Source organism: Equus caballus, chromosome 29 (genome assembly GCF_041296265.1).
Source record: "Equus caballus isolate H_3958 breed thoroughbred chromosome 29, TB-T2T, whole genome shotgun sequence".
Classification (NCBI taxonomy): Eukaryota; Metazoa; Chordata; class Mammalia; order Perissodactyla; family Equidae; genus Equus; species Equus caballus.
Window position 1 is genome coordinate 34,081,712 of NC_091712.1, and position 24,829 is coordinate 34,106,540.

Sequence of the window (24,829 nt, forward strand, 5' to 3'; positions counted from 1 at the left end):
ATGAAAACTGACAGCAGAAATGAAAAACTAAAGACAAGCCTAGAAGATGATGTTGAGAAACCAGAAAAGTAAAACAAAAAGTCAAAACAATTTTTTTTTTAAATAGAAAAGATAAAATTAGAGGATCAGTGTGGGAGGGTCAATGTCTGAATAAGGAGTGTTCCAGAAAGATAAATCAGAGGGGAAGAAATGATCACAATGAATAAGTAAAATAATTCAAGGAATGTCCTTAAGCAGACAGACACGAGTTTCCACATAGAAAGGGGCCGCTAGAAGAACCTAATGAACGAGAATAAAACAGCCCGAAGGTTCAGGACACCGAAGACCAAGATCCTGTAAGCTCCCAGAGTGAACATGCAGGTCACATGACAAAAGAGCAGGGATCAGAACAACAGACTTCTCAGCAGCAACACTGGAAGCCAGAAGACAGTGCTATGATTCCTTCAAAATTCTGAATGAATTCAGAACTAGAGTTCTGGTCCTTACGAGATTAGGTTAGGATAGGATAAAGATGTTTTGATGACATGTGGGGTCTAAACAATGGATCTGCCACATATGCCTTTCTCAAGAAGCTACTGCAGGCGAGTGGCTGCTCCCCTCAACAAGGGAGTAAACCAAGAAAAGATACCGGAGCCAGGAAATAGGAGGGTCAATGAGAGAGAGCTGGAGGGAATCCCAGGGTCATGGTGACATCCCCAGGATGTCAGCTGTGTAGTGAACAACCCGTCTAGTTCAGAGCAAGCCAGAGGGCTACAAAGAACATGAAGCAAGCAAATAAGACCCAAACGATTATGGACCACGGAAAAAACTAAAGTTGGGAGAGAAAGTATATGAGTCAATTCATCTATAGCAACACACACACATAGAGTTAGATTAATTATATTGGTATTTATAGTAGCAAGAAAAAAGCAAAACAAGAAACAACCTCAAATGTCCAACAATCAGGGTATGGTTAAACAAATCATGAATGTTCACAGATGGAATATTATACAGCCATTTCAAATGATGTTTTCAAAGAATTTAAGGCCAAATGAAAGAAAGGGAGACAGAAGAATAGAGTTGTCTCGATTGGATTTAAATAAATGCATTCTTACTATATACACACATATAACAGCTGCTGAAAGGATATATAGTAAAATGTCAGTGGTGGGGAAAATGAAGTTAAATAACAAAGAAACAGGAAGGAGTTAAAAGTCGTTGCCTCTGGTGAGGAAATGGGGGAGAGGTACATGGAAGACTAATGCTTTTCATAAACCTTATAAAACCATTTGACTCCACTATGAGCATGAACTTCGATAAAACAAGAAGAAAAATGGCGGAAGCAAAGGTGATTAAGAGCTCATCCACATGGTGCAGAGTGATGCTTTTTCTGCTGTGATCTGAGAGGTACTCAAACGCCCACCCACCCCAACGCATCTGACTGCCGGGTCCATCACAGAACCTGCAGTCTGTACAATGTTAGAGACCTTCCTTTAGTTTCAGGCATAGCATACATTTCGTTTTGGTATGATTAACACAAGAATACATGCAAATTGCTCCAACTAGCCTAGCTGTATTAGCTTAGTCCTGAGGAATGATGACTCAGGAAAAGGAGATTTATCTACAGCACAGGCTCAGTAAAGAGATAGAATGGAATATCGCTGGAAGGAGATACCCACAGCATGCGTTGGGTAAGCAGATGGAACGGAACACTGCTAGGGAGAACACGCAATGCAAATCTATTGGCTATAAACCTATAGACAATTGCTGGGTCATTAAGATATTTCTGCTTCGGCAGATACAGCCGAAGTGGCCCCACCAATTTACACTCCCTCTGGCAGGCTGCTTGCACTGCAGTTCTGTCGGATAGGTATGGTTTTGTGTCTCACTCATTTTCAATCCATCTCCAAGACAACTAATGATGTCCAGCATCTTTTTTTTCATAGTAGTTAAGCGGCCATTTGGAGGTGTTCTTAGGAAGTGCCTGCTTAAGTCTTGTGCCCATTTTTCTAGCAAGTAGTCTAAAAAAATGATTTGTAGGATTAGACATACTAGATACAAATCTTCTGTTGGATACATTTATTGCAAATATCTTCTACTCATTGACTTACCTCTTCTCTCTCTCAGTGGGGATCTTTTGATGACTAGTCCTTCATTTTAATGTAGTCCAATGTGTCAATCTTTTCGTGCATGGTTAGAGCTTTTTGTGTCCTATTTAAGAAATCACTACCTACTCTGTGGTCATGAAGGGATTCACCTATGTTTTATTCTAGAAGCATTACTGTTTTTAACCTTCCATAGTTAGTGCGACGATTCATCTGGAATGCACTTCCGTGTATGGTGTGGGGTCAAGATTCATTGTTTTCTGAACTGATACCCAGCTGTTCTGGCACCACTCCTTGAAAAGACCATCCTTTCTCCACCACAGGTCTCCTTGGTTGTAAATCAGCTGACAGTACCTGTGTCGGCCTGTTTCTGGAACCTCTTTTCTCTTCGTTTGTCTACTCGTCTATTTGTACACTGACAAAGCACGGTTTTAATTATTATAACTTTATAATAAGTCCGGACAGCTGGTTGTTGAAAGCCCTCCAGTTTTGCCGTTCTCCTTTAAGTCTGCTCTGGCTTTTCTTGGCCCTCTTTATTCCCATATACATTTCAGTATCAGTTTGTCAGTTTCCACACACACACACAAACACACACACACACACACACCTGCTGGAACTCTGACTGGACTGCACAGAAGTTCCCCAAATGGAGGAGAACTGATGTTTTACAATAGTTTTTCAACCCACAGATCTGGATACGCTTCGTTTATTCAGATCAGTGGCTCTCAAAGTGCGGTGCCTTGATGAGCCACAGCAGCCCCTGGGAACTTGTTAGAAATACAAATTCCTGGGCTCCACCTCACATCTACTGGACCAGAAATTTAAGGGGCTGGCCCTTCAATGTGTGTCTTAACACACCCTCTGGGTAATACTGATGCACTGAAGTTTGATAAGCATTGATTTGCTTCTCTAATTTCTCTTAATAATATCTTGTAGTTTCCAGTGTAAGATTTTACACAGTTTTCGTTACATGTCTTCTTAGGTATTTGATGGTTTTTAAGGCTATAATAAATAGCATCATTTTTTTTTTTTTAAAGATTGGCACCCGAGCTAACATCTGTTGCCAATCTTCTTTTTTTCTTCTTCTCCTCCCCAAAGCCCCCCAGTACATAGTTGTACATTCTAGTTGTGGGTCCTTCTAGTGGTTGCCAGAGGGATGCTGCCTCAGCATGGCCTGATGAGCGGTGCTAGGTCCACACCCAGGATCTGAACCAGCAAAACCCTGGGCTGCCGAGGCAGAGCGCGACAGCTTAATTACTCGGCCACGGGGCTGGCCCCTATATAGTGGCACTTTCTAAATTTTCTAATTATTGCTGGTGTATAGAAATACAAAGTATACTGACCTGATAATAAGTAAACTTATCAAATTTGCTGCATAATTCTAACAGTTTATCTGTAGATTCTTTTCAATCTTCTGCATATACAAGTGTGTCTGCAAATGACGGATTCTTATTTCCTCCTTTCCACTCCTTATGCCTTTCCTTCCTTTTTTCATTCTGCCTTATCACACTGGCTGGTTCTCCTGTCGCTGAATAGCAGGGGCATCTTTGTCTTGTTCCCAGTATCAGGGAAAAAGCTTTCAACATTTCACCATTAAGTAGAAAGTTTGCTGCAGGTTTTTTTTTTTAGAATGATCTTTATCAGATTAAGAGAGTTTTCATCTGTTCCTAGTTTAGCTAAGTGTATTTGTTTTTAAAATAATGAATGGGTTTTGAATTTTGTCAAATGCTTTTCCTTCATTTATTGCAGTGGTTCTTAGCTGCGGGTGATTTTACCCTCCATGGGGCATTTGGCAATGTCTGGAGACATTTTTGGTTGTCACAACTAGGTGGGTGCTATTGGTATCTAGTGGACAGAGGCCAGGAGTGGTGCTATATGTGTATATATATATCCTACAATGCACAGGACAAGTCCCCACATAAAGAATTATCTGGCCCAAAGTGTCAACAGTGGCCAGGCTGAGAGAGGATCATACACTTTTTCTCCTTTAATCCGTTAATGAATTGAATTACACTGACTTTGTCAAATATTAAACCAACCTTGCATTCTTGGACTAAGTCCAACTTGGTTGTGATGTTATTATGCTTTTTATACATCACTGAATTTGATTTCCTGATATTTTGTTTAGAATTTCTGCATCTACATTCACAAGACAGATTGGCCTGTAATTTTCCTTTCATTGTCATCAGATTTTATATACCTTTTCTTAAAAAAAAAAAATCCAACTTTTGAAATAATATGCCCTAAGATTTTAGTTGAAGGCACATCTTTTTGTTCCACTTTTTCTGAGATTTGGGGTCTGGGGGAGGTGGGGGGAAGAGGAGGAACAGACTGATTTTAAGGATACTTTTTCTCCAGCTGAAATTAGAACAGTTTCATATTAACTAGATCTCTGTAATTTTATCAATTTACACCTCTAGCTGTTCTATACTCCCTTTAATAACAGCATCGGTACAAGGGGCGTTAGAAGAGTGGCAAGATACTATAAGGGAAAATGGGCACAAAATATTCCTTTTATTGATCACTGGACCAAGGAAAAAAGCAATAGGTTAAAAAAAAACCCCAAACCCTAGTACTGTAATCTTAGTAGTCCTCTATGTCTACACTACATGCGACTAAGGGATTTGCACTTTATTCTGAGAAATCCAGGATATGGCCCTACCTACCTTTCAAATTTCACCCCCTACTACCCTCCCCTTTATACTCCATTGCAGCGATGGCAAATTTTTTCTGTAAAGGGCCAGAGAATAAATATTTTGAGCTTTTGCAGGCTTTACGGTGGCAATTACTCAATTCTGTCAATGTAGTGTGAAAGTTACAGACAATATGTAAATGGAAAAGCCTAGCTTTGTTACAATAAAACTTTATTTACAAAAACAAGCCAGGGGCCAGTTTGGTACACAGGCTATAGTTTGCCAACTCTTGCTCTATAATCAAGTCAAATCACTTGCTATTTCCTAAACCTGTTTCTGTGTCAGCAGTGTCCATCTCTGCATAGCCACATCTTACCTATCCTTCACGGTCCAATTTAAATGTCACCACACCTCCAGCCTCCTCCCATAGCATCTACTGAATCATACATTCAAATATTTGTGCATTTACTAAGCATTGAGCAATGTAAATACAACAGTGTAAATAATGTCCTTGCTGTCGAGTTGACCATCTAATGAGGGCTTCAGACAAGAAAATGGGCAATTACTTTAGACTATGGAAATGGCTATGACAAGGTGATTCTGGGGTCTTATGGAAACATAGCATGCGTAGCAATTCACTTTCAGGTAAGGGGGTCTGATCTGGAAAAACTTTGCAGAGGAAATGATATATTAGTCAATAATCTGAAAGAAATGGGTGAGAATTAAACAAAAATGGACAAAGGATAGTTAGATATGCATTTTGCAGAAATCATGTTGGCTATAGTGTGGGAAATACTGAATATGGGAAACAGTTTAGACAAGAGTTAAAAGTCACCTAAACTAGAGTCGTGGTGATGGGAACAGAGAGAAAGAGATGGACTGGAGAGAGATTTAAAAAGGAGAATCAGCTCCTCATATAAAATTTGACTTTTTACTATATTTGCTCATCACCCCTGCTTTTCACCTCTACTAGACTTTACACTTAAAGGAAAAATTCATGTCTGACATATCTGTAAACTGTTTACTATATTTGTAAACTTAGAGGTTGTCTCATATCCAGTAGACAGTCACCGTAACCAAAATGCTCTTTAAGTCCACAGATCTCCAGATGCTAAAAGAACTATCTAGAAAACCACCCCTCACCCATTCTACCCGCCATGTTGACTTCAGGTAACGTTTACAAGTCTCCAAGGGAAACACCGTTTTGCTTCAAGAATGTGAAAGTATGTACATTTCTACCCTAATGTGTGTATTATGATTGTGAAGAAACAATTTCTAATGTATTCAAACCAGAAAATTAAAAATGCTAAATCTACTAAAGTAATCGCAATGTACCCTGTACCAGTCTCCCAGGAGGAGGAGGACAAATCCTGGTCTTGCTGATATCTATCCACTCCTGCACACAGATGACAGAAAAAACGTCCGTCTCGTCCCACTGGAACGCCGAGAGGAGCATGCAGACAAGTTGGATGACAAACCTTTACAAGGAGTGCCGTCAACAGTTATAAAAGTCAACAGCCCGAGATCTCCCTATGGGAGTACAGAGCTGGGACCGGAGTTCTGTCTTGGGGGAAATGGTAGAAAAAACCTTTGTTTGGTTGAACAAAAAAGTTGAGAAGGCTTAAAATCCTTACACTAAAATAACTCCTACCTAAAAAAATGACAATTAATTCTTAGGCATTTTTCTTTGGTTTTGTTTTTATTGTAAACAAAGAAATTTGGTTTAACTGAAGCCTAAGACAATGGTGGCAACTCTTTGTGAGGGAGAAAAACGGAACCAGCAGAATTCATCTCTATACTAGACAAAAAAACAACACAAAAAACATCATAAAAAAGATTATGATGGCTAAAAAAATGTCTCGAGATGAGCCAAGATCTCTTAACCATCAGGATCCCAGGGAGCAGCCTAGGGTATCTGTTTTGGCAGAATGTGATCTGATGTCCACATTTTCTTTTTACAGACACCAAAATGATCTCCTGACACTTGAGCAAGGCTTTCTTGATTTAATACCCTAAGTTGATGAGAGAAGCCCCTGGAGCTGAAACAGAATAGGGGAATGGAGAAGAAAATAAAAATCAGCCTCTTCGTAGTTCCTTACCCAGCTTTAAATGCCAAGCTTACTTTGGCAACCTTCTAAGAAAGACTGTAAGTGCACATGCGTTTCCCACAGTTTCAGTGTGAGGGTTTAATTATGGTTATTTCTAACTAGTCACTGTTGTAATTTTTCACTAGGGTGAACTTAAACCTGTACTTGTGGCAGGAAAGAGATACAAACAGACCAGTGAGAGATGAGAGATGTGTACAGTTTTGATTACAGATCTAAGGCATAATGGCTTCAAAGGATTACAGTGTGGCTGCCTTAAATTCCTTTAGCTGGCACTATTATAAAGAGATCTTGATTAAGATGGAAACGCCTTAAGTGCATGACATCATCCGTGCTCTCCTAGACCCCTCATAAGCTGGGTCACATGTCCTAGGGCTTCCCAAGGCTGTCTTGCCACAAAATTGTGAGTTCCTGAAAAGATTAAAACCGCCTTCTATTCTATCATCTATTGGTTCTTGTATGTAGTAGGCATTTACTAAATGTTTGCGGGAGTGAACTTTTATACAAGCTGTTTAGCTTTGGCTTAAAATAGCTGTTTTGACCAGGAAGGTTTTGGTTCCATCTGGTTACAGAGCAGGAAGTAAAAGGAGGCTGGGTTCCTGCTGATCGGTCTGCGTCTCCTGTCCACTCCTCTGTGCTCTTTCCTTTCCTTGAAATCCTCCAGGAACAGCGTGTCAGACTTCCGGTGTGCGTCTCAGACTTCACTCTAACACAGCCTCGAAGACGCTCTCACCACTGCCTGCTTCACCTCCTCGTTCCATGAGGAATGGGTGAGGCCCAACGACACGGAAGGCTTGGGAGGATGAAGGGGTCATCAGGAGCTGACAACCGCTGTCTGATCACAGACTCATGACCTGCCTCTAAGGCCACAACACTTGTCAGCTGAGGGAGACAGGTTTCAAGACAGTTCTCTGAATCGTAAATCTCCAAACACTCAGTAGTGAATGTGGACCACTGTCTCTGCCCAAGTTAGAGATACAAATGAACAGGAAGTGTTCATTTTTCCTATTCGGGATCCGGGATGTTTCTAATCCACCTTCAGAGAAGCATATATATTACCAAATTCCTTAAGAACCATGAGTATTAAGAGCTTGCCACTCTTTTCAATGAGCCAAATCATATTCTTTTCTAGAGGGAGCTCCGGGATGCCTGCTGGGCAGAGCAGACCTCAGGGCCACACTCAGAACAAGGACCCAAGATCCTGCAGGGGAAGCCAGCAGGCTTTAGATGATGCGTGTTTGGGATACTAGCCTTAGAGGCTAAAAATATAGGTGACCTTACACCCAAAGCTTCCTTTGTTGCCTTAAAGAGCTATCATTTACGAATGTCTCTAAATCCTTCTTGACCCTCTTACTTTGAATCCACATCACCTCTCAAGGTTGTAAGTTCCAGAACCACACTCCCAACTTCGTCAGGGCATGCTGCCTCGTATTTTATTAAAGCTGTCCTTCAGAAATTTCAAAGGAAAAAACACATTCAGAAGATATCCTCTAAGTCAAGTATTTCAGGATTTGGCCAATTTGTTCTCGTTCTAGCCGTACCTTTTGCTAGAAAATGTTCAGAGGAAGAATTCCTTACAAGAAAAACAAAATACATGTACAACCACAACTAGCCTCTTGAGGGACAGAGACTGCACACACTTCGGTCTCTTAGAACAGCCTTGGTTGTAACGGTGGCCATATGGGTAGTGTAAGAATCCTATTTAAGCAGCTACTTTAATTTTTAACTGGCACTGGCTCAGGAGAAGAGTTTCTCAAGAGCAACGATCCAGGCAACCTTTGACTAGCGTTTAAAGACTTTAGGATCCTCTCATTTAACATCAGACGTGAATGTTTTATCTTCCTTTTAAAATAACCTTTACTTAAAAGAAATATTTCTATAAATAGGAACTAGGTTATCTTTTACTTAAAGGGTCCTCCAAGAGGTGCATTTAATACCAAACCATTTGGAGGCCTAAAAAGATTACTGACTAATCTTTTGTGAGGTCAGGGATTAAAGGGCAGTGAGAGGAGAAGGTACTATGGTTGATTCTCACTCTAAAGAGATAAGTCATAAAAAGACCTGAGGACTTAGGATAAAAACGTACACCTCCTCTCCAAACATAGACTCCCAAAAAGTAGAGTATGAGGATAATGAACTTAAGAAAAGTTTAGCAGTTTTGTAACAGTGCAGAGAGTTCACTGGTTCAAGGGGACCTGGCTGCTAATTCAATGCTTAGGAAGAGTCATCCTCTTTGGGGATTGTCTTGAGCTGAAAGAAACTGTCTTGTCAAGGTCACGCCTCCTCCCAGGGGGTGTCCTGCATCCAATGGCTGACCACTGAGTGTGTCTAAGGCTCCACTCTCAACCCAATGTAGGACACCTGAAGGGCTATCCCAGCTCCAGAGCTTCCTCGGGAGCAGCTAAGGCTGTCCTTGGGTCTCCATCACAGCTTGACTTCTCTCTCCGCCCAATCCTGCTTCCTCCTCCTTCCAGATATGGATCCCAGGAACACTGCCCTTTCACCTCCTCATCTCCATCTCAGAGTCTGCTGCCTGGGGAACCAAATCTGCAACAACTTCTTCTGTCACCAGGAGTCATAATCCTGGAATGTCAGCCCACTGCCGTGTCCTTATCTCCTGGGACAGTGCTTCAGGATTTGAGTAAATGGATAAATCACACGCACACACAAAAGAGCACGGAACAGTCAGTTAAGGCCACTCCTCGATGGACAAGTTTGCAGAGACCAAGCAAGTCCTGTTTGTCTTGGGAGCATATGAGTCCAAGCTGCCATAGAGGATTTAGTAAAAGTAGGCATTGACTGATTCATATGGACCCTCGATGACCAGAATGGAGATACAAAAGTAGCAATTCTCCTTTCCCCAATTCAAAGCACTTGTCCTACTTGGGATCACGGTCTCTCCCAGGGCAAGATGGAGAACAGGGATTATTTCTGTTCTCTATCAAAAGAGGCCACGGTGAAAAAGATGTTAAGAGATTTGCCTCAAGTTCAACAAGAAAATGAATGTGAAAGGCAAGAAAATAATTCGAATACCCTGACTCCTAATGCACTACACTCATTGCCTTGGACACCAAGGCCATCTGATGAACAGCTCAATTTTACTCCATCGCCACCTGCACAAGCTGGTCTGCTAGTCTACCGGACCTAAGTTAGCCACAGCAAGCTTAGAAACATTCTTCTATATCAGAGCAGGACTGCTTCCTAACCACGCTTTGGAGAATACACTCCACCAAGTTACTGGAGTATTCATCTGTATGTCTTTTCTACATATTCTTTTAACATGTCTTTTAATGTATTCTTTATATATATTTTTAAATTAAAAAATTAGTCCCCCATTCTCCACTGTTAAGGATTTGTAGGTTTTCAGATATTCAGAGAGTAAACTGTAACAGATGTCTCTTTGGGTGACTCAATCAAGTAATATTTATTATATCCTACCATGGTGGTTTAAAAAAAGAAAATATGCAAGTACTAGGAGTCTATAAAATTCTATCATTACTATTAACTGCCGTCTATACCAAATATATCTTTCTCATAGTCAGCATCTTTGGGGTTAATTTGAGGGCTCAGTGTATCTGAAGGAAATTGGTGCTTCCACGAGCGGACGGATGGAGACAAACAACAGACCGTATTAGTGAGGTCCGAGGTTAATTCTCTCCTGTCCTTCCCTCTAGGAAGCCTGAAAGGCAGAGAGTGCAAAAAGGTCATCTCTTAACTCTAAAACTGAAGACTTTTTGTAAAAGTTCCCAAAGCTCATTGATGCTATGGAAGGGTCTGGATTCTGAGAGAAAGGGATACAAAAGCATTTATATCTGTAAAGGAGTTGAAAATCGGTGTTAAACGGAATTCATTTTTACCCTGTGAGGTGCTTCTTCTCTTTCAATCATTTGCACTGACAGGCAGCAGCATCCTTGCCTGGGTCTGGTGCCTTCAGGCCCCGTCCTCTCTGGGTCTGAGCAGCCAACTTCTTGGCTACAGAGAGAGACTCGCTTCACTGCCGTGGGTACCGCTCTGTATTTGTGCACAGTTTAAGATGACTAAAAACGAAATGCCACATCACAAAGTGAGTATTCCAAAACATCCAGCTAGTTAACCCCAAGAGGTTTTATAAGATATTCCTTAAAGGGGAGGGAGTTGGGGTGAAATCGGCCAATGGAAGCGCACGAAAGCATTAGAGAAAACCACCACTCACCGAAGTGAAACTTCTAGAGCGACAACTGCTGCTTCGACTCTCTAAACTGCCCCCTCTGCTCAGGTCGCTGAGCCTGCAGCTGGGCGGCAAGTCCGAGTCCATCTCCAAGGAGTCTGATTTCTGGTGGTGTATAGGCATCCCCACAGAGACCTCAGCCCCGGTTGATCACAGGAAGTGGGGAAGGGGCCAGGCTCCCATTCCGAAGTTGTGGATTACTCTAGAGAAATCAAGCACACAGTGACAAGGGTTAGTGAGCCCAGCCAGCAAATGCCTTATCTCCCCAAAACGAAAGGCTGAGCATGAGTCAGAGTCATCTGGATTCACAGTCTCCACCCTAAGACAATGATGATGAGGAACCCCCGGTTGACCCCTAATTGGTCAACTGTTTAGTGACGTGCTTTCCATTTCTCTTTTATATCCTTCTCCATTATGAAGATGTACAAATTATTTTTAAGAAAAGATGGATTTACTAAAAATTACTTCAGTGCTGAAAATTTGGCAGAATAATGTTCTGACACCTTCCTTTGCTCTTAGGGTCTGTATTTTCATGTTCTTTCAACTCAGACTCAGGCTTCTCCCTGTGCTGTTTATTAATCCTGGTCTTTTCTGCCTCAGACACTACAAAATTATGGTTCCTTCTGCAGCGTCATTACAGCTCAGAGTTGAGGTGAAGTGACAAGACCTAACAAATTACTAATGGAACTTTGGTTGACATCTCCGAGATTCCAGAATTTTGGCAACTGTGATGCTACTGCAATTTCTACAGAAGACGTTAAGGCGCCAGAAGTCAGTATTATCCAGAAGTTCATGTTTTTCCTTCAGGAGCAAAGACATTGAGACAGTCCCCATTAGCCCCTTAGTTTCATAGAGTCCTCTGACTCTTTTATCAGGAAATTCAGCTCTGTCTCAGAACAATAAGCAATTGAGTTCAACAAAACTTTCTAGAAGACCAAAGAAGACTAATAGGGAATAAGGGAATGAGCCTCCTGTTGATTACATGTGACCTGAGATGACGGCGAGTGAAGGACGGATGCTCATGTTCTTCCTAAACTGAAAATGCAGCCAGGTCGCCTAATGAGCCCCTTTAGGACTACTGAGGGGCACAGGAGCTAAAATAACCATAGCGGCCATTTGGGGGTGTGTGTGTGTGTGTGTGTGTGTGTGCATGATTGTGTGTGTAATAATTTGAAATAGAAACATGACCATTTGTGGAGAAAGCACACTCGGTAAATCTCTGCTCCAAGGGAAGGGAGGGATGGGGGCCATGTCTTCCCCCCAACGAGAGTGAGATGAAAGACGGGGCAGTGAATCCTGACTCTCCCCTACACAGCGCAGGGACCCAGTGGGACCGCCTCGTGGGCGGGAAAGGACTTGGCAGCCTGCCCCAGGTCTGCGCGGTCGGGATAGCGCTCTGAGGCCCTCACAGTGTGGATGGAGGGCGGCAATTGACCACATCATTCGAGAGCACACCTTTTTCTCGTGCTATTATAATTTTAAAAGCCATTTTGACACTGTAAAACTATAACATTTAGACTTTTATACATTATTCTCTTGAAAGAATATGAGGAAGCTAATCAGAATTCTCCAGAAGGCAGAGGTGTGCGGGGGAGAAAGTGAAAAGCCTGCTTCCATATCCTTCACAGGTTCTAGATGCTAATCTTCTTTGATCTCTTACGGAATCGAGGACTAGGGGCTTCCTAGGAACTAGAAATGAAGACTTCCGTGGGAGGCCTACTGTGGAGGGAGCAAAGCTTTCTGAAGAGGAAGGGCAAGGACGCAGCCTTCCTCTCTGGTTTGCCCTGGAAAGGGAATACAATGAATGGCATAAAGAGCACGAGACCAGGAGAGACAAGTCTGACAATGGGGACCACAGCTATGAGTCTAGGAAGGTCATGACCACTATAAAATAGTCAGACTCCTTGTCTCATCGAGGGATGACTTTTTGGGTCTGCAAACAGTGCACATTATAAAAGTGACACCAGGGTCAGACGAAGATAGCCCCACAGATGAAGACCCTGGCTTCTACCAAAAAAGTAGAATAAGTGTGACTAAGAAGTCACAACAAGCCTAATGCCACAGGAGCAGGAACGGGAGCTCCTCGCGCTCATTTTCTGTTTATTCTCTTACACTTCCTGCATTTATTTCTCATTATTTACTAGTAACAGCCTTTTCTGGTCATGTCTAGTTTACCAGTTGAGCAGGGAGAACAAGGAGAAGGCCACAGCTGATCTACAGTCTTAGCAAATCTCCACCGGCCGGGAGGGCAGGTCAGGATCCTGGTGGATCTGGTGGGGCTGTGGCAGTCAGGCAAGTGAGCCCCCTGAACTGAGCGCCCTGGTGCCAAGAGAGGAAGGCAGCTCCTCTTCCTCATCTTCCCCTGTTCATTCCAGAAGACCTAGAAGGACCTAGAGGGTATGCATAAAGCCCTCCTTCCACCATCACCTCACACCGTCTAACTTCCAGATCACCAGAGTCAGGTCTACAGAGCAGCCAAGTAACTCCATCTTTCCATCACTTGCCAAACCCCAAAGCTGGATTATGCTCGTCAAAGAGCCATCCGCAGGCACAGTGGCTTTCAGCTTCGTCACACAAACACAGCCTTGGAGACGTCTCTGACTCCTCCCCCTTCCTGCCACTCACAATCAACCAGCTGCAGCCTTGCTGACCTTCCTGCACAATGTCAGTTGTGTCCCCTTCCGTTCTAGTCCCACTCCCGAGGTCAGGACCATCTTACCACCTGCCTGCATTACTGCAGTAGCCACCTAACTCTTCTCGTCTTCTCTGTGCTTCTGCTGGATTCTGTGCTGGCGTCATCCTGAGACACCACTTAGATGTCACCACTCTCCTCAAAGCAATCAACTTTAACCCACTCCCCAGAGGCTTCAGAATCCAAGTTTCCTCCTATCAATCGACACCAGCTTCCACCTGAGCCCTATTCCTTTCCAGCCTAAGCATATTCTTTTCATGTTTATTGTTCTACTTCCCACTGAGCAGATTCCAGGTTCTAGAGAAAGACAGATGAATACCAGTCATCTCTTCCGCAGTGGAAGCTGATCTGGGCAGTGGGTCTTCACCCGGCCACGTCTCAGACTCTCTGGGACCCAGTGCCGGACCTACTGAATACATCCATGGGGGAAAAGCCTGAGCATGTGTATTTTTTAAAAGTTCCACAAGTAATTCTGCCATGTAGCACCAACTCTCATGGAACCCGGATGCGTAGACTGTGTTCCCTGCCGTTAGAGGGAAGATGGGAGCAGAGAGGAAGGCCAGCCAATACTTCACTTCCCGGGAGGGTTCAGAGACTTTGCAGAAAGGTGACAGCTAAGCCAAGCCCTAGCTGATGTTTACGATTTAAGGAGACCGCTGGTTAAACAAACTGTGATGGGCATTCCCAACAGAGAAAAGGAATAAGCAAAGATAGGGACACACATGGCCTCTTCGAAAGTGGTGAGTAGCCAGGGACGAGCAGGGAACTTAGCAGAGCACAGCACAAAACTGGTGGGAGATGGGCACAGAGAAGCGCCAAGAGAGGGAGATGGCGAGGTGGCCCAGGGCACCAAGAGGCTCTGAATTGTGAGCCTCACGCGCAGAGGACTGCGAGCCAAGGACGGTTTCTACCCGGTGGGGTGACATGATCACATTTATTGTGTAGAAGGATAACTCTGCCAACAGCTGGAAGGTGGAGAGAACCATGGGAAGAACTGAGAAGCAACCAGGATAGCTGAATACCACACGCTGTCCAAAGGAAGAATGCGGCAGCTCAGCGATCTCCAAGACACATTTGGTGTGTGGAAAGAGCAGGGGAAAGAACAGAGTTTAGTACACTTCCACCTGTCTAGCGAAACAATACGTGAGGATACACAGATGTTTATGCTTTTATGTGCAGAGGATCTCTCTGGAAGGATACACAAGAAAAATGCTAACAATGGCCGCCCCGGGGGAGGGAGAAGTGGATGGGGGAGGAGGCCAGGGTGGGAGGTCACGCTTTTACTGGACGATCTTTTCTATCTTTTGAAAGCCACACATATCCACTATTCAACAAATAGTTTATTTAAAGAGTAGTAAAAGCAGTTATACCAAGTTATTTTAACAGTTCACATAAGAGATGATAAAGACTTGAAAACCCCTGTGGCTGTAAGGTTAGAAGAGGAACAATGTGAGAGATTAAGGAGAAAGAATCCATGAAATTTTAGTGAGTAATAGTCAGGGCAGAAGAGTATTTCAAGAATGACAGAGAGGTTAACCGTGGCCACGGAAAGGTGAAACAGAGTAAGGACTGAAAACATCCGTGGAATTCATCAACATCACTGACCTTACAGAAAACCATCAGTGGAGAGACGGGCTGGGCATCCTGCCCCGGAGGGTTGGGAGTGAAGGCAAAGGGTGGCCCACAAGGGGTTGAGAAGAAGGGTTGAGACAGGAGACAGAAAGAGAAGGCAGCAGCCACAGAGGACAACAGGGCTGACGAAAGGTTTTTTGAGTCATCTTTTGGTTTAGTTTGCTTGTTTTGTTTTTAAGAATAGGAAAAGCTTGAGCCTATTAATTAGCTAAGGAGAAGAGCTGGGGAAAAGAGAAGCAAAAACCTTCCTTCCTAGCAGTCTAGGGACTAGACAGCCTGGCTGGCCCGTCTGCCCAGATATAATAGGATCTTTTTAGATGCTGGATAAAATCTGAAAAACACTGTTGCCTCCTCTCTCTTCCAAGGACTGGCAGAAGGAAATCGTATTATCATAAAAAATGACCAGGGTAATTTGAAAAAGAACCAAATCGAACTTTTTCAAAAGAAGAATTTAATGACAATTAAAAAACTCAGTGGATGGGATAAACAGAAGATTAAATGCAGCTGAAGAGAGAAGGCAGGCAGGAAAACAGATCTGAAGAGATCTGTTATTTATCCAGAATGTCGCAAAGAGAAAGACGCAAACAATCAGAAAGATGGGTTAGGGACAGAGCAGAGTGAAAAGGTTTATGTTTATGTTTGTGGTTCATGTTTAACTGGAGTTCCAGAGGGAGGAGAGAGAGTGAGGCAGAGCAAAGTTTAAAGAGAAAACGGCTGAGAATTTTCCAGAATCGATGAAAGATACTATATATGGGACATTCTGAGCATGACAGATCTCCCCTCCTGAAAATCCATTCTCCATCGTTTCCAGCCTGCTCCCCTGCCTCGGGATGCAGGAGTACATCACAGACCACCCTTGCCTTCTGGCTTCTGGCTGAGATCAGCGAAGGGGACACTCTGGCAGGACAGTCAGGCTGCCAGCTCCCTCCTGCCAGGCCCCTCAAGGTCGGTGTGTCCTTCTACCTGGGAACAGAGCCTCAGTCAAGCAACCCTCTTCACACAGCTACTCTCTCATACAATAGAGAACTAAATTTCACAACTGAGTGTTTTGAAAATGCTAATAAAATTGACAAAGTTTTGGCAGAACTAATCAAGGAAAAAGTCATATAAACAATGTCAGAATGAAGAGGAACATAATGACAGTTACCACAGACATTGAAAAGAGGATATTATGAATAATTTTATGCCAGTAAATTTGAAAACATAGATGAAATGGACAAATTCCTAAAAGAATATCTCATTGAAGCTTATTCAAGGATAAAACAAAAAATCTGAATACTCCTATAACTGTTAAAGAAAATGGATCAGTAGATAAAAATCTTACAACACTGAAAACAGGAGATCCAGAAAGTTTTGCTGGAGAGTTCTATCAAGAATTCAAGGAACAAACAACTCCGAGCCGAAACAAGCTTTTCCAGAGAAGAGAACAAGAAGAAACAAACTCATCTCATTTTGAGGCCGTTAAAGCCTTGATATCAAAACCCAAAGAATGTACGAGAAAGACAAAATTACAGGTCAGTTTCATTCATGAACACAGATGCAAAAAGTCCACAACAAAACGATCAGTAGGCTGGTCTAGAAAACAAATAATGATGAAGATGAGTTAATCCCCAGAATGTGAGGTTGGCATAACATTAATTTTCCAATATAATGTAGCACATTAACAGATTAAAGGAGAAAAATCATATAATCATCTCAAGAGACGACAAAAAAGCATTTGATGAATTTAACATTATGCATAATTCGTTTAAATGTCACAAATTATGAGGGGAGAACATGCTTAACCCAATAAAAGATATCCATAAAAATTATAGCAAACATCATATTTAATATTAGGTAAAACATGAAAACTACTCCCATTATGGCCACTCCTATTTTGCACTGTATTTTAAGTCCTAACCCACATATAAGGCAAGGAAAAAAAATCTACGACTGAAATGTAAGAAACACAAATGTCATTATTCACAGATAATTACAGTCTTTGTAGAAAACTCCAAAGAATCTTATAAATTATTAGAATCAAGGAGAGTTTAACAAACTCACTAGATATAAATCAATTTTAAAAAAATCAATTTCTATATACTAGCCATAAATAACTAAAAAAAGATACCATTAAAAATAGCATAGTATATGCATATATGTATGTATATAATATTTTACTTAGAAATATATTTAACAAAAGATGCACAAACTTTTTTGGAAAAAGATAAAATGTTATTGAAAGTCAATACAGAAATTAACAAAGAGATAACATATTTAGGACTGGGAGATTCAATATCATAAAGATAGCTATTCTCCTAAAATTGAATTGCACAGAATCAATAGATGCGGGCTGTCCCACAGACTCTAGCTACATGTAGTTATTGAAATTTAAATTAAATTAAAATAAAAGATTCCGTTCCTCCGCTGTACTAGCCACATTTCAAGTATTAGTGAATTAAGTAGTGGAAAACTTCCATCATCCTAGGAAGCTCTATTGGGCAGTGCAGCTAAGAGAGCAATGAAAATCAAACATACAGTTGTTCTTGCAGAAATCCAACAGGCTGATTTTTAAATTTTTTAGAGACAAAAAAAAAAAAGGAGAAAAAAAGATTAGGAAGAATGAAGGGTTATGAACAATAATGAGGCTCCTAAGAAGGTGGGGGAACGGGCCTTATCGGATTCCCACAGTGATTATAAAGTAACAGTAATTAGGACACACGGTGCTGGTAGTAGGGTAGACACACAGACCAACGAAACAGACTAGAAAGTCCAGACACTGTTTGATGTAAGTTGCAAACACTTTTTCTTAATTTGTAATTTGACCAGAAGAATTTTTTATTTTTATATGGTTGAATGCATCACTCTTTTTGTCTATGCCTTATGGGTTTTGCAAACCTAGCAAGGCCTTTCCTATTCTAAGAATACACATAAAATACCTCCCATATTTTCTACTTAGCATTTTTATGGTTTCACTTTTCCTACTTAAACATCTGATCCAACTTGAATTTACATTAGTGTATAGTGTGAAGCAGAGAACTAATTCCCCACTCCCACGCCAAGAGGGCCACCCAACTGCTCTAATGCCAAGAATTGAAAAAATTCCTCTTTTCCACATTTTGAAATACTAAATATTATTTTACACTAAATGTTTATGTCTTAGGTGCTATTTCTGAATTTCCTATTCTGCTCTATTGATCTTTCTATTCATTAGGACTCAAAACATACAAACCACAAGGAGAAAATTTCAATGAATCTATCTACATAAAAATTAAGGACACCACAGACAACGTTAACAGAAAAGCAGCTGGTAGAAGACGTTTACTATGTCTAATAAAAGAAATTGACACCTAGAATATAAGAAAAACTTTTAAGTCCACCAGAAAGACAGGAAACCCACCAGAAAAAAAAATGAACAAAGGAATACGATTAGGCATTTCACAAAAGAGAAAACCCAAATGACTAAGAAGTATAGGAGACAGGTTCAACCTTACCAGCAAACAAAAAAGTACAAGTTAAAACCACCATAAGACATTATTTTATACCTACTGGATTGGCAAAAATTAGATAATTAAAAAGCAGCAAGTATGAGCAAGAAATGTGGGGAGACAGGAACCTTCATGTACCACTGCTGGGAGTGTTAAAGTAATTCAACCGTTCTCTAGAGCAATCTGGCAGTACTTAGAGAAACTCGGTGTATCCTATGAGCCAAAAAGCTCACCGCTCAATCTACTCCAGAGAATTCTGTCCCAGGTGTAGAAGGGAACACAAACAAGCATGGTTATCATAGTGTCACCTGCAGTAGAGTAGAGCTCCTAGCAATCTAGGCTCACCACCCACTATGAACTCCAAGAATAAGTAAAAACATGGTAAATGCTTTTATTGGGGAATACCGTGCACCAGTCAGAAGCAATCAATGGGACAATGGCATGGCTAGATCTTAAAATGCATTGAGTAAAAGCTATAATTAGATTCTTAGCACAATTCTATTTATATACATTTAAAATGCACATGGCACTGTATCCATACATGACATCCATATCCAGGAACATACACCAATGATGGGAGGGGTGGGTGAGTGGGGGCACAATTCGATTGTCCTGTAGCACGTATATGCCTGGTCTGCTTCATCCACTGAAGGGTACCCGCCTGTTTCTTTGGGCCCCTAACGCCCACTGCTGGAAAAATAGAAACGGAAGATTTCCTGGGGGTTTGAAGAGTAACGATTTGTCAGATTATTTATCACCTGGGAACCTTTAAAAGCCCCGTATCTAAGGAGATCATATAAGACAGATGACTTCTGGTTTAATGAGGGAAGAGAAGACATACGCAATCTAGAAACCCTGAGGCAAAAGAGGAGGGGAGCACTGAAGATGGCATGGCTTTAACAGGAAGGAGGAAAAAACCCTGAAGATAAACTTTTCTAGGATCACAACTTAGCTCAAGATTAACCAGGGAAAGGTTGACCTGATCCAATTTACGGAAGAATCTAAGATGGAGCCAACATATTAAGTTCCCTCACATTCAACTATGAGGCTTTGTACCCCCCAGGTCGGGGGAAGGGGGTCATATCTTCTAAGACTTTGAGTCCCTACAGGCAGGCTAAACAGGGTCACAAGGGCAATTACTGTCTCTGCCAGTTCTGCACACAACTGGAACAACTCTCCACCTTAACCCAGTGATGTGGAACTAATGTTGCTGAGCGTGTCTATATTACACCTTAAAACGAGAACCGCTCCAACCCACTGCCAAGGTAAACCCTCCACAAAAGAAGGATCCAGGTCGAGTATTAGGATTCTGAACCCATGATAGGGGTTTACACACCCTCGTCCACTGTCCAGACACCCACTATTAACCAACCATGCTAAGGTAGTCAGCAGAAGCACCGCTTAGCCGAGAAAGGGGTAGAAATAAGCTTCTTAAAAATATCCCCCTTCCCGCATCAGGCTGTGCACTAGGACGGGGCCAATGTGCGCACCTGTAAATACACCAGGACAGAGTCACAGCGCCACCCAAGTCCTACTCTTTGATCATCTCATTCTCTCCGCCTTCCACTCACAGGAATTTTGAACCGAGAAAAACAATCTTAGGAAAGAAACTATCTTTAGAGCTACATCCTGAGAAATCCTAATATGATGATGTAACAGCCAAGCCACTTTCAAAAAGATACGTCTCTCTTGACCTTCAAGAACATTAAAAATGAAAGAGATTCACAGTGGGAACCGTTTTTGAGTCACCATAGTTCATTATCATGAATGGGCTTTTTCATGTGGGTAACAGTGGGTGAAAATAAAGAGAACGCCATTTTTGATGAACTGGACATACTCAGATGAGACAATCAGTAAACACAAAATAGCCATTGTCGGCCTTCATGCTAGTAGCTCTTGACGACATTCATTCATCTGAAGCGGGACTGATGTGATCGGCACTCTGCCGATGCACGTGAACAAAGAAGATGGGAGTCCACTTTTATGGTTTTCCATCTGGTTCTGTGTTAAATCCTATTTTCATGTAAATAACGTGTGCAAACAAACATGAATTTTACAATAAGAAATTAACTAGAAGATGAAGCTATGAATGATGCCATAACTCTTTTATATTGTTTTATTCACCCAACCCATGAGTTAAAAGGAAACTGAGTACTGATATTCTTTCTTTTCTATTATTCAACTTAATTAGGGCTTTAACAAAATTCCTAGACTAAATGAACCAGTGCATTTCTCCTCTAAAAATAATTCTAGACTAACTCCATAAAAATGATTTTACCATAGTTATCACAACACATCTGGTCATTCTGAGCCCAAGTCTCAGTTCCAATTCCAGTGTTACAGAGAGTACAGTCTCTCAATCTTCCATCCCTCGCTGGACCAAGGATGCACAGAGAGACACAAAAGTACAGAGCTGACCCAGCAGAGAGGTACAAGCAGCTGTTGGTCCTAAAGTTTTCTACGCTCTAAAACTTTGTTAAAAATAAAGCAAATACTCAGGGCAATATTCGCCAGTGAATTGCAAGTACTTAAATAATTTTTCTGGAATCCTGGGTTATCTTTGGTACCACAAGCACATCAACGTTGGCACAGTTTTCATTTTCCTAATCTATACTGCCCAGGAACCTCTCTGTAAGAACTAGGCCTTTAAAGTGTCCCCTAGAATCTGGCCTTAGCTCTTTAGCCTTATTTTCCATGATATCAACTCTTTTATCCAATTGGATCTCCTTCCTGTTCTGCTCAACTGGGAGCCACAATTTGACTGCCTCCCCATCACTCTCCTCCCAGTCTTCAAAGCCCAGCTCAAAAGCTAAACTAGTCTTTGTCGAACCTTCCTTCATGATGCTCTTCGTCATGACCTCTCTGCCTGGCTCCTTCAGCACTGACTGTTCACATTCCACCATCTGGGAACTACATAACACCATCCTTGTCACTCAGATACAGCTGATCACATCAGCTTTCATTCTGCATGTAACTCTTCCTTCCTTAATTAGATTACGGATAAGCTCCTTATAGGCAAAGCTCTTTCTCTTTTAGTATAGCCAGAGGGTTTTAGAAAATATTTGTCACAAAATATAGACAATATTCCCTACTTAAAAAATTATATTTTGAAACACTAAAACCACCTTATTTTTTTAAAGAAATTAGAGTATTCTTAAAACAGACCTTTGATCTAAAAGAAAAGCTTAAACACTCAGGAGTCGTTTCAAACATGTTAACCTCATTGTGGTAACCATCCTTTATCCCTCTATTGTATTTATTGACCAAATCCTTCAAATTTAAGAGCAAAGATTCTCATTCAACTCATCAGGGGCACATGGGGGCACCTAGGGGAGTAACTTAAACACAGCCACAGAGGAGATGCTCCCCTTAGCTTCACAAACAACAACATGTAACAAGTTGGCCCCAGTAAACGTATCAGACACACTAAACCAGTAACGCGTCTCCATCTTCACATGTGACAAACGTCAGTGTGAGCGCAGGAGTGTGCGCGTCTACAGGAGCAATCTGTAACCAGAACCAGCTTCAAAATGGGCCTCTACACGAATGAACAGGCTGAAGTGAAATAAATATGTAGGAACTATTCTTTAGTTTGGGCTCTTTCTCAACGTCAAGAAAACCAAAACCAAGGCCGGCCTGGTGGTGTGCTGGTTGGGTTCCTTTGCTCCGCTTTGGTGGCCCGGGGTTCGCTGGTTCAGACACTGGGTGTGGGCCTACGCACTGCTCATCAGGCTGTGCTGCGTCAGCATCCCACACAGAAGAACTAGAAGGACTTACAACTAGGATAAACAACTATGTACTGGGCCTTTGGAGAGAAAAAAGAAAAAAAGAGGAAGATTGGCAACAGATGTTAGCTCAGGGCCAATCTTCCTCACCAAAAAGCATACCGTAAAAACAAAAGAAAAGATGCCCACTTTCACCACTCTTATTCAACATAGTACTGGAGGTTTTGGCCAGAGGAATTCGGCAGGAAAAAGAAATAAAAGGAATCCAAATAGGCAACGAAGAAGTAAAACTCTCGCTATTTGCAGATGACATGATCTTATATATAGAAAACCCCAAAGAATCCATAGAAAAACTATTAGAAACAATCAACAACCAGAGCAAAGTTGCAGGGTATAAAATCAACATACATAAAGCAGTAGCATTTCTATATGCTAACAATGAACTAACAGAAAAAGATCTCAAGAACTCAATCCCATCCACGATCACAACAAAAAGAATAAAATACCTTGGGATAAATTTAACCAAGGAAGTGAAAGATCTATACAAAGAAAACCACAAGACTTTCTTGAAAGAAATCGACGACGACATAAAGAGATGGAAAGACATTCCATGCACATGGATTGGAAGAATAAACATAGTTAAAATGTCCATACTACCTAAAGCAATCTACAGATTCAACGCTATCCCAATCAGAATTCCAAGGACATTCTTTACAGAAATTGAACAAAGAATCCCAAAATTCATATGGGGCAACAAAAGACCCCAAATTGCTAAAGCAATCCTGAGAAAGAAGAACATAGCTGGAGGCATCACAATCCCTGACTTTAAAACATACTACAAAGCTACAGTAATCAAAACAGCATGGTACTGGTACAAAAACAGATGCACAGATCAATGGAACAGAATTGAAAGCCCAGAAATAAAACCACACATCTATGGACAGCTAATCTTTGACAAAGGAGCTGAGGGCCTACAATGGAGGAAAGAAAGTCTCTTCAACAAATGGTGCTGGGAAAACTGGACAGCCACATGTAAAAGAATGAAAATCAACCATTCTTTTTCACCATTTACTAAAATAAACTCAAAATGGATCAAAGACCTAAAGATGAGGCCTGAAACAATAAGTCTTCTAGAAGAGAATATCGGCAGTACACTCTTTGACATCAGCTTCAAAAGAATCTTTTTGGACACCATAACCCTTCACAAGAGGGAAACAATAGAAAGAATAAACAAATGGGACTTCATCAGACTAAAGAGCTTCTTCAAGGCAAGGGAAAACAGGATTGAAACAAAAAAACAGCCCACTAATTGGGAAAAAATATTCACAAGTTATTTATCCAACAAAGGGTTAATCTCCATAATATACAAAGAACTCACACAACTCAACAATAAAAAATCAAACAACCCAATTACAAAATGGGCAGGGGACATGAACAGACATTTCCCCAAAGAAGATATACGGATGGCCAATAGACACATGAAAAGATGCTCATCATCACTAATCATCAGGGAAATGCAAATCAAAACTACACTAAGATATCACCTTACACCTGTTAGAATGGCAAAAATATCCAAAACCAAGAGTGGAAATGTTGGAGAGGCTGTGGAGAAAAGGGAACCCTCATACACTGTTGGTGGGAATGCAAACTGGTGCAGCCACTATGGAAAACAGTATGGAGATTCCTCAAAAAGTTAAGAATAGAAATACCTTATGACCCAGCCATCCCACTACTGGGTATCTATCCTAAGAACCTGAAATCAGCAATTCCAAAAGTTCCATGCACCCCTATGTTATTCATCACGATAGCCAAGTCATGGAACCAACCTACGTGCCTAGCAACTGATGATTGGATAAAGAAGACGTGGTATATATAGACAATGGAATACTACTAAGCCATAAAAAAGGACAAAGTCGTCCCATTCACAACAACATGGATAGACCTTGAGGGTATTATGTTGAGTGAAATAAGCCAGAGAGAGAAAGACGAACTCTGTATGACTCCACTCATAGGTGGTAGTTAACATATGGACAAAGAGAACCGATCGGTGGTTGCCAGGGGAAAAGTGGGTGGGGAGGGCACTAGAGGTGAAGTGGTGTACCTACAACATGACTAATAATGATGTACAACTGTAATTTCACAAGGATGTTACCTTTCATAACCTTAATAAAAAAAATACTCTCCAATGTATATTTGAAAATAAATTTTCCAACTGTTATAAAATACAAATAAAACAATAATGAAAAGCAACAACAACAACAACAACAAAAGAAAAGAAAAGTAA

The 24,829-nt window shown here is 41.4% G+C and overlaps 1 protein-coding gene across 2 annotated transcripts in view; it reads right to left on the reverse strand.

Moving 5' to 3' along the window:
* Positions 1-24,829, reverse strand: part of PROSER2 (proline and serine rich 2) — a 41,034-nt gene that overhangs the window by 8,404 nt on the left and 7,801 nt on the right. Inside the window, exons 1-2 of one of the 2 annotated variants that reach the window (XM_023632364.2) lie at positions 11,495-11,720; positions 11,015-11,231 (exon numbers count right to left, since the gene is read on the reverse strand). In XM_023632364.2, the coding sequence (XP_023488132.1) occupies positions 11,015-11,152 (138 nt within the window). In that variant the 5' untranslated portion in view covers positions 11,153-11,231; positions 11,495-11,720. Of the gene's footprint in view, positions 1-11,014; positions 11,232-11,494; positions 11,721-24,829 lie in introns of those variants that run through there. The other variant, XM_023632363.2, reaches the window with a different exon arrangement.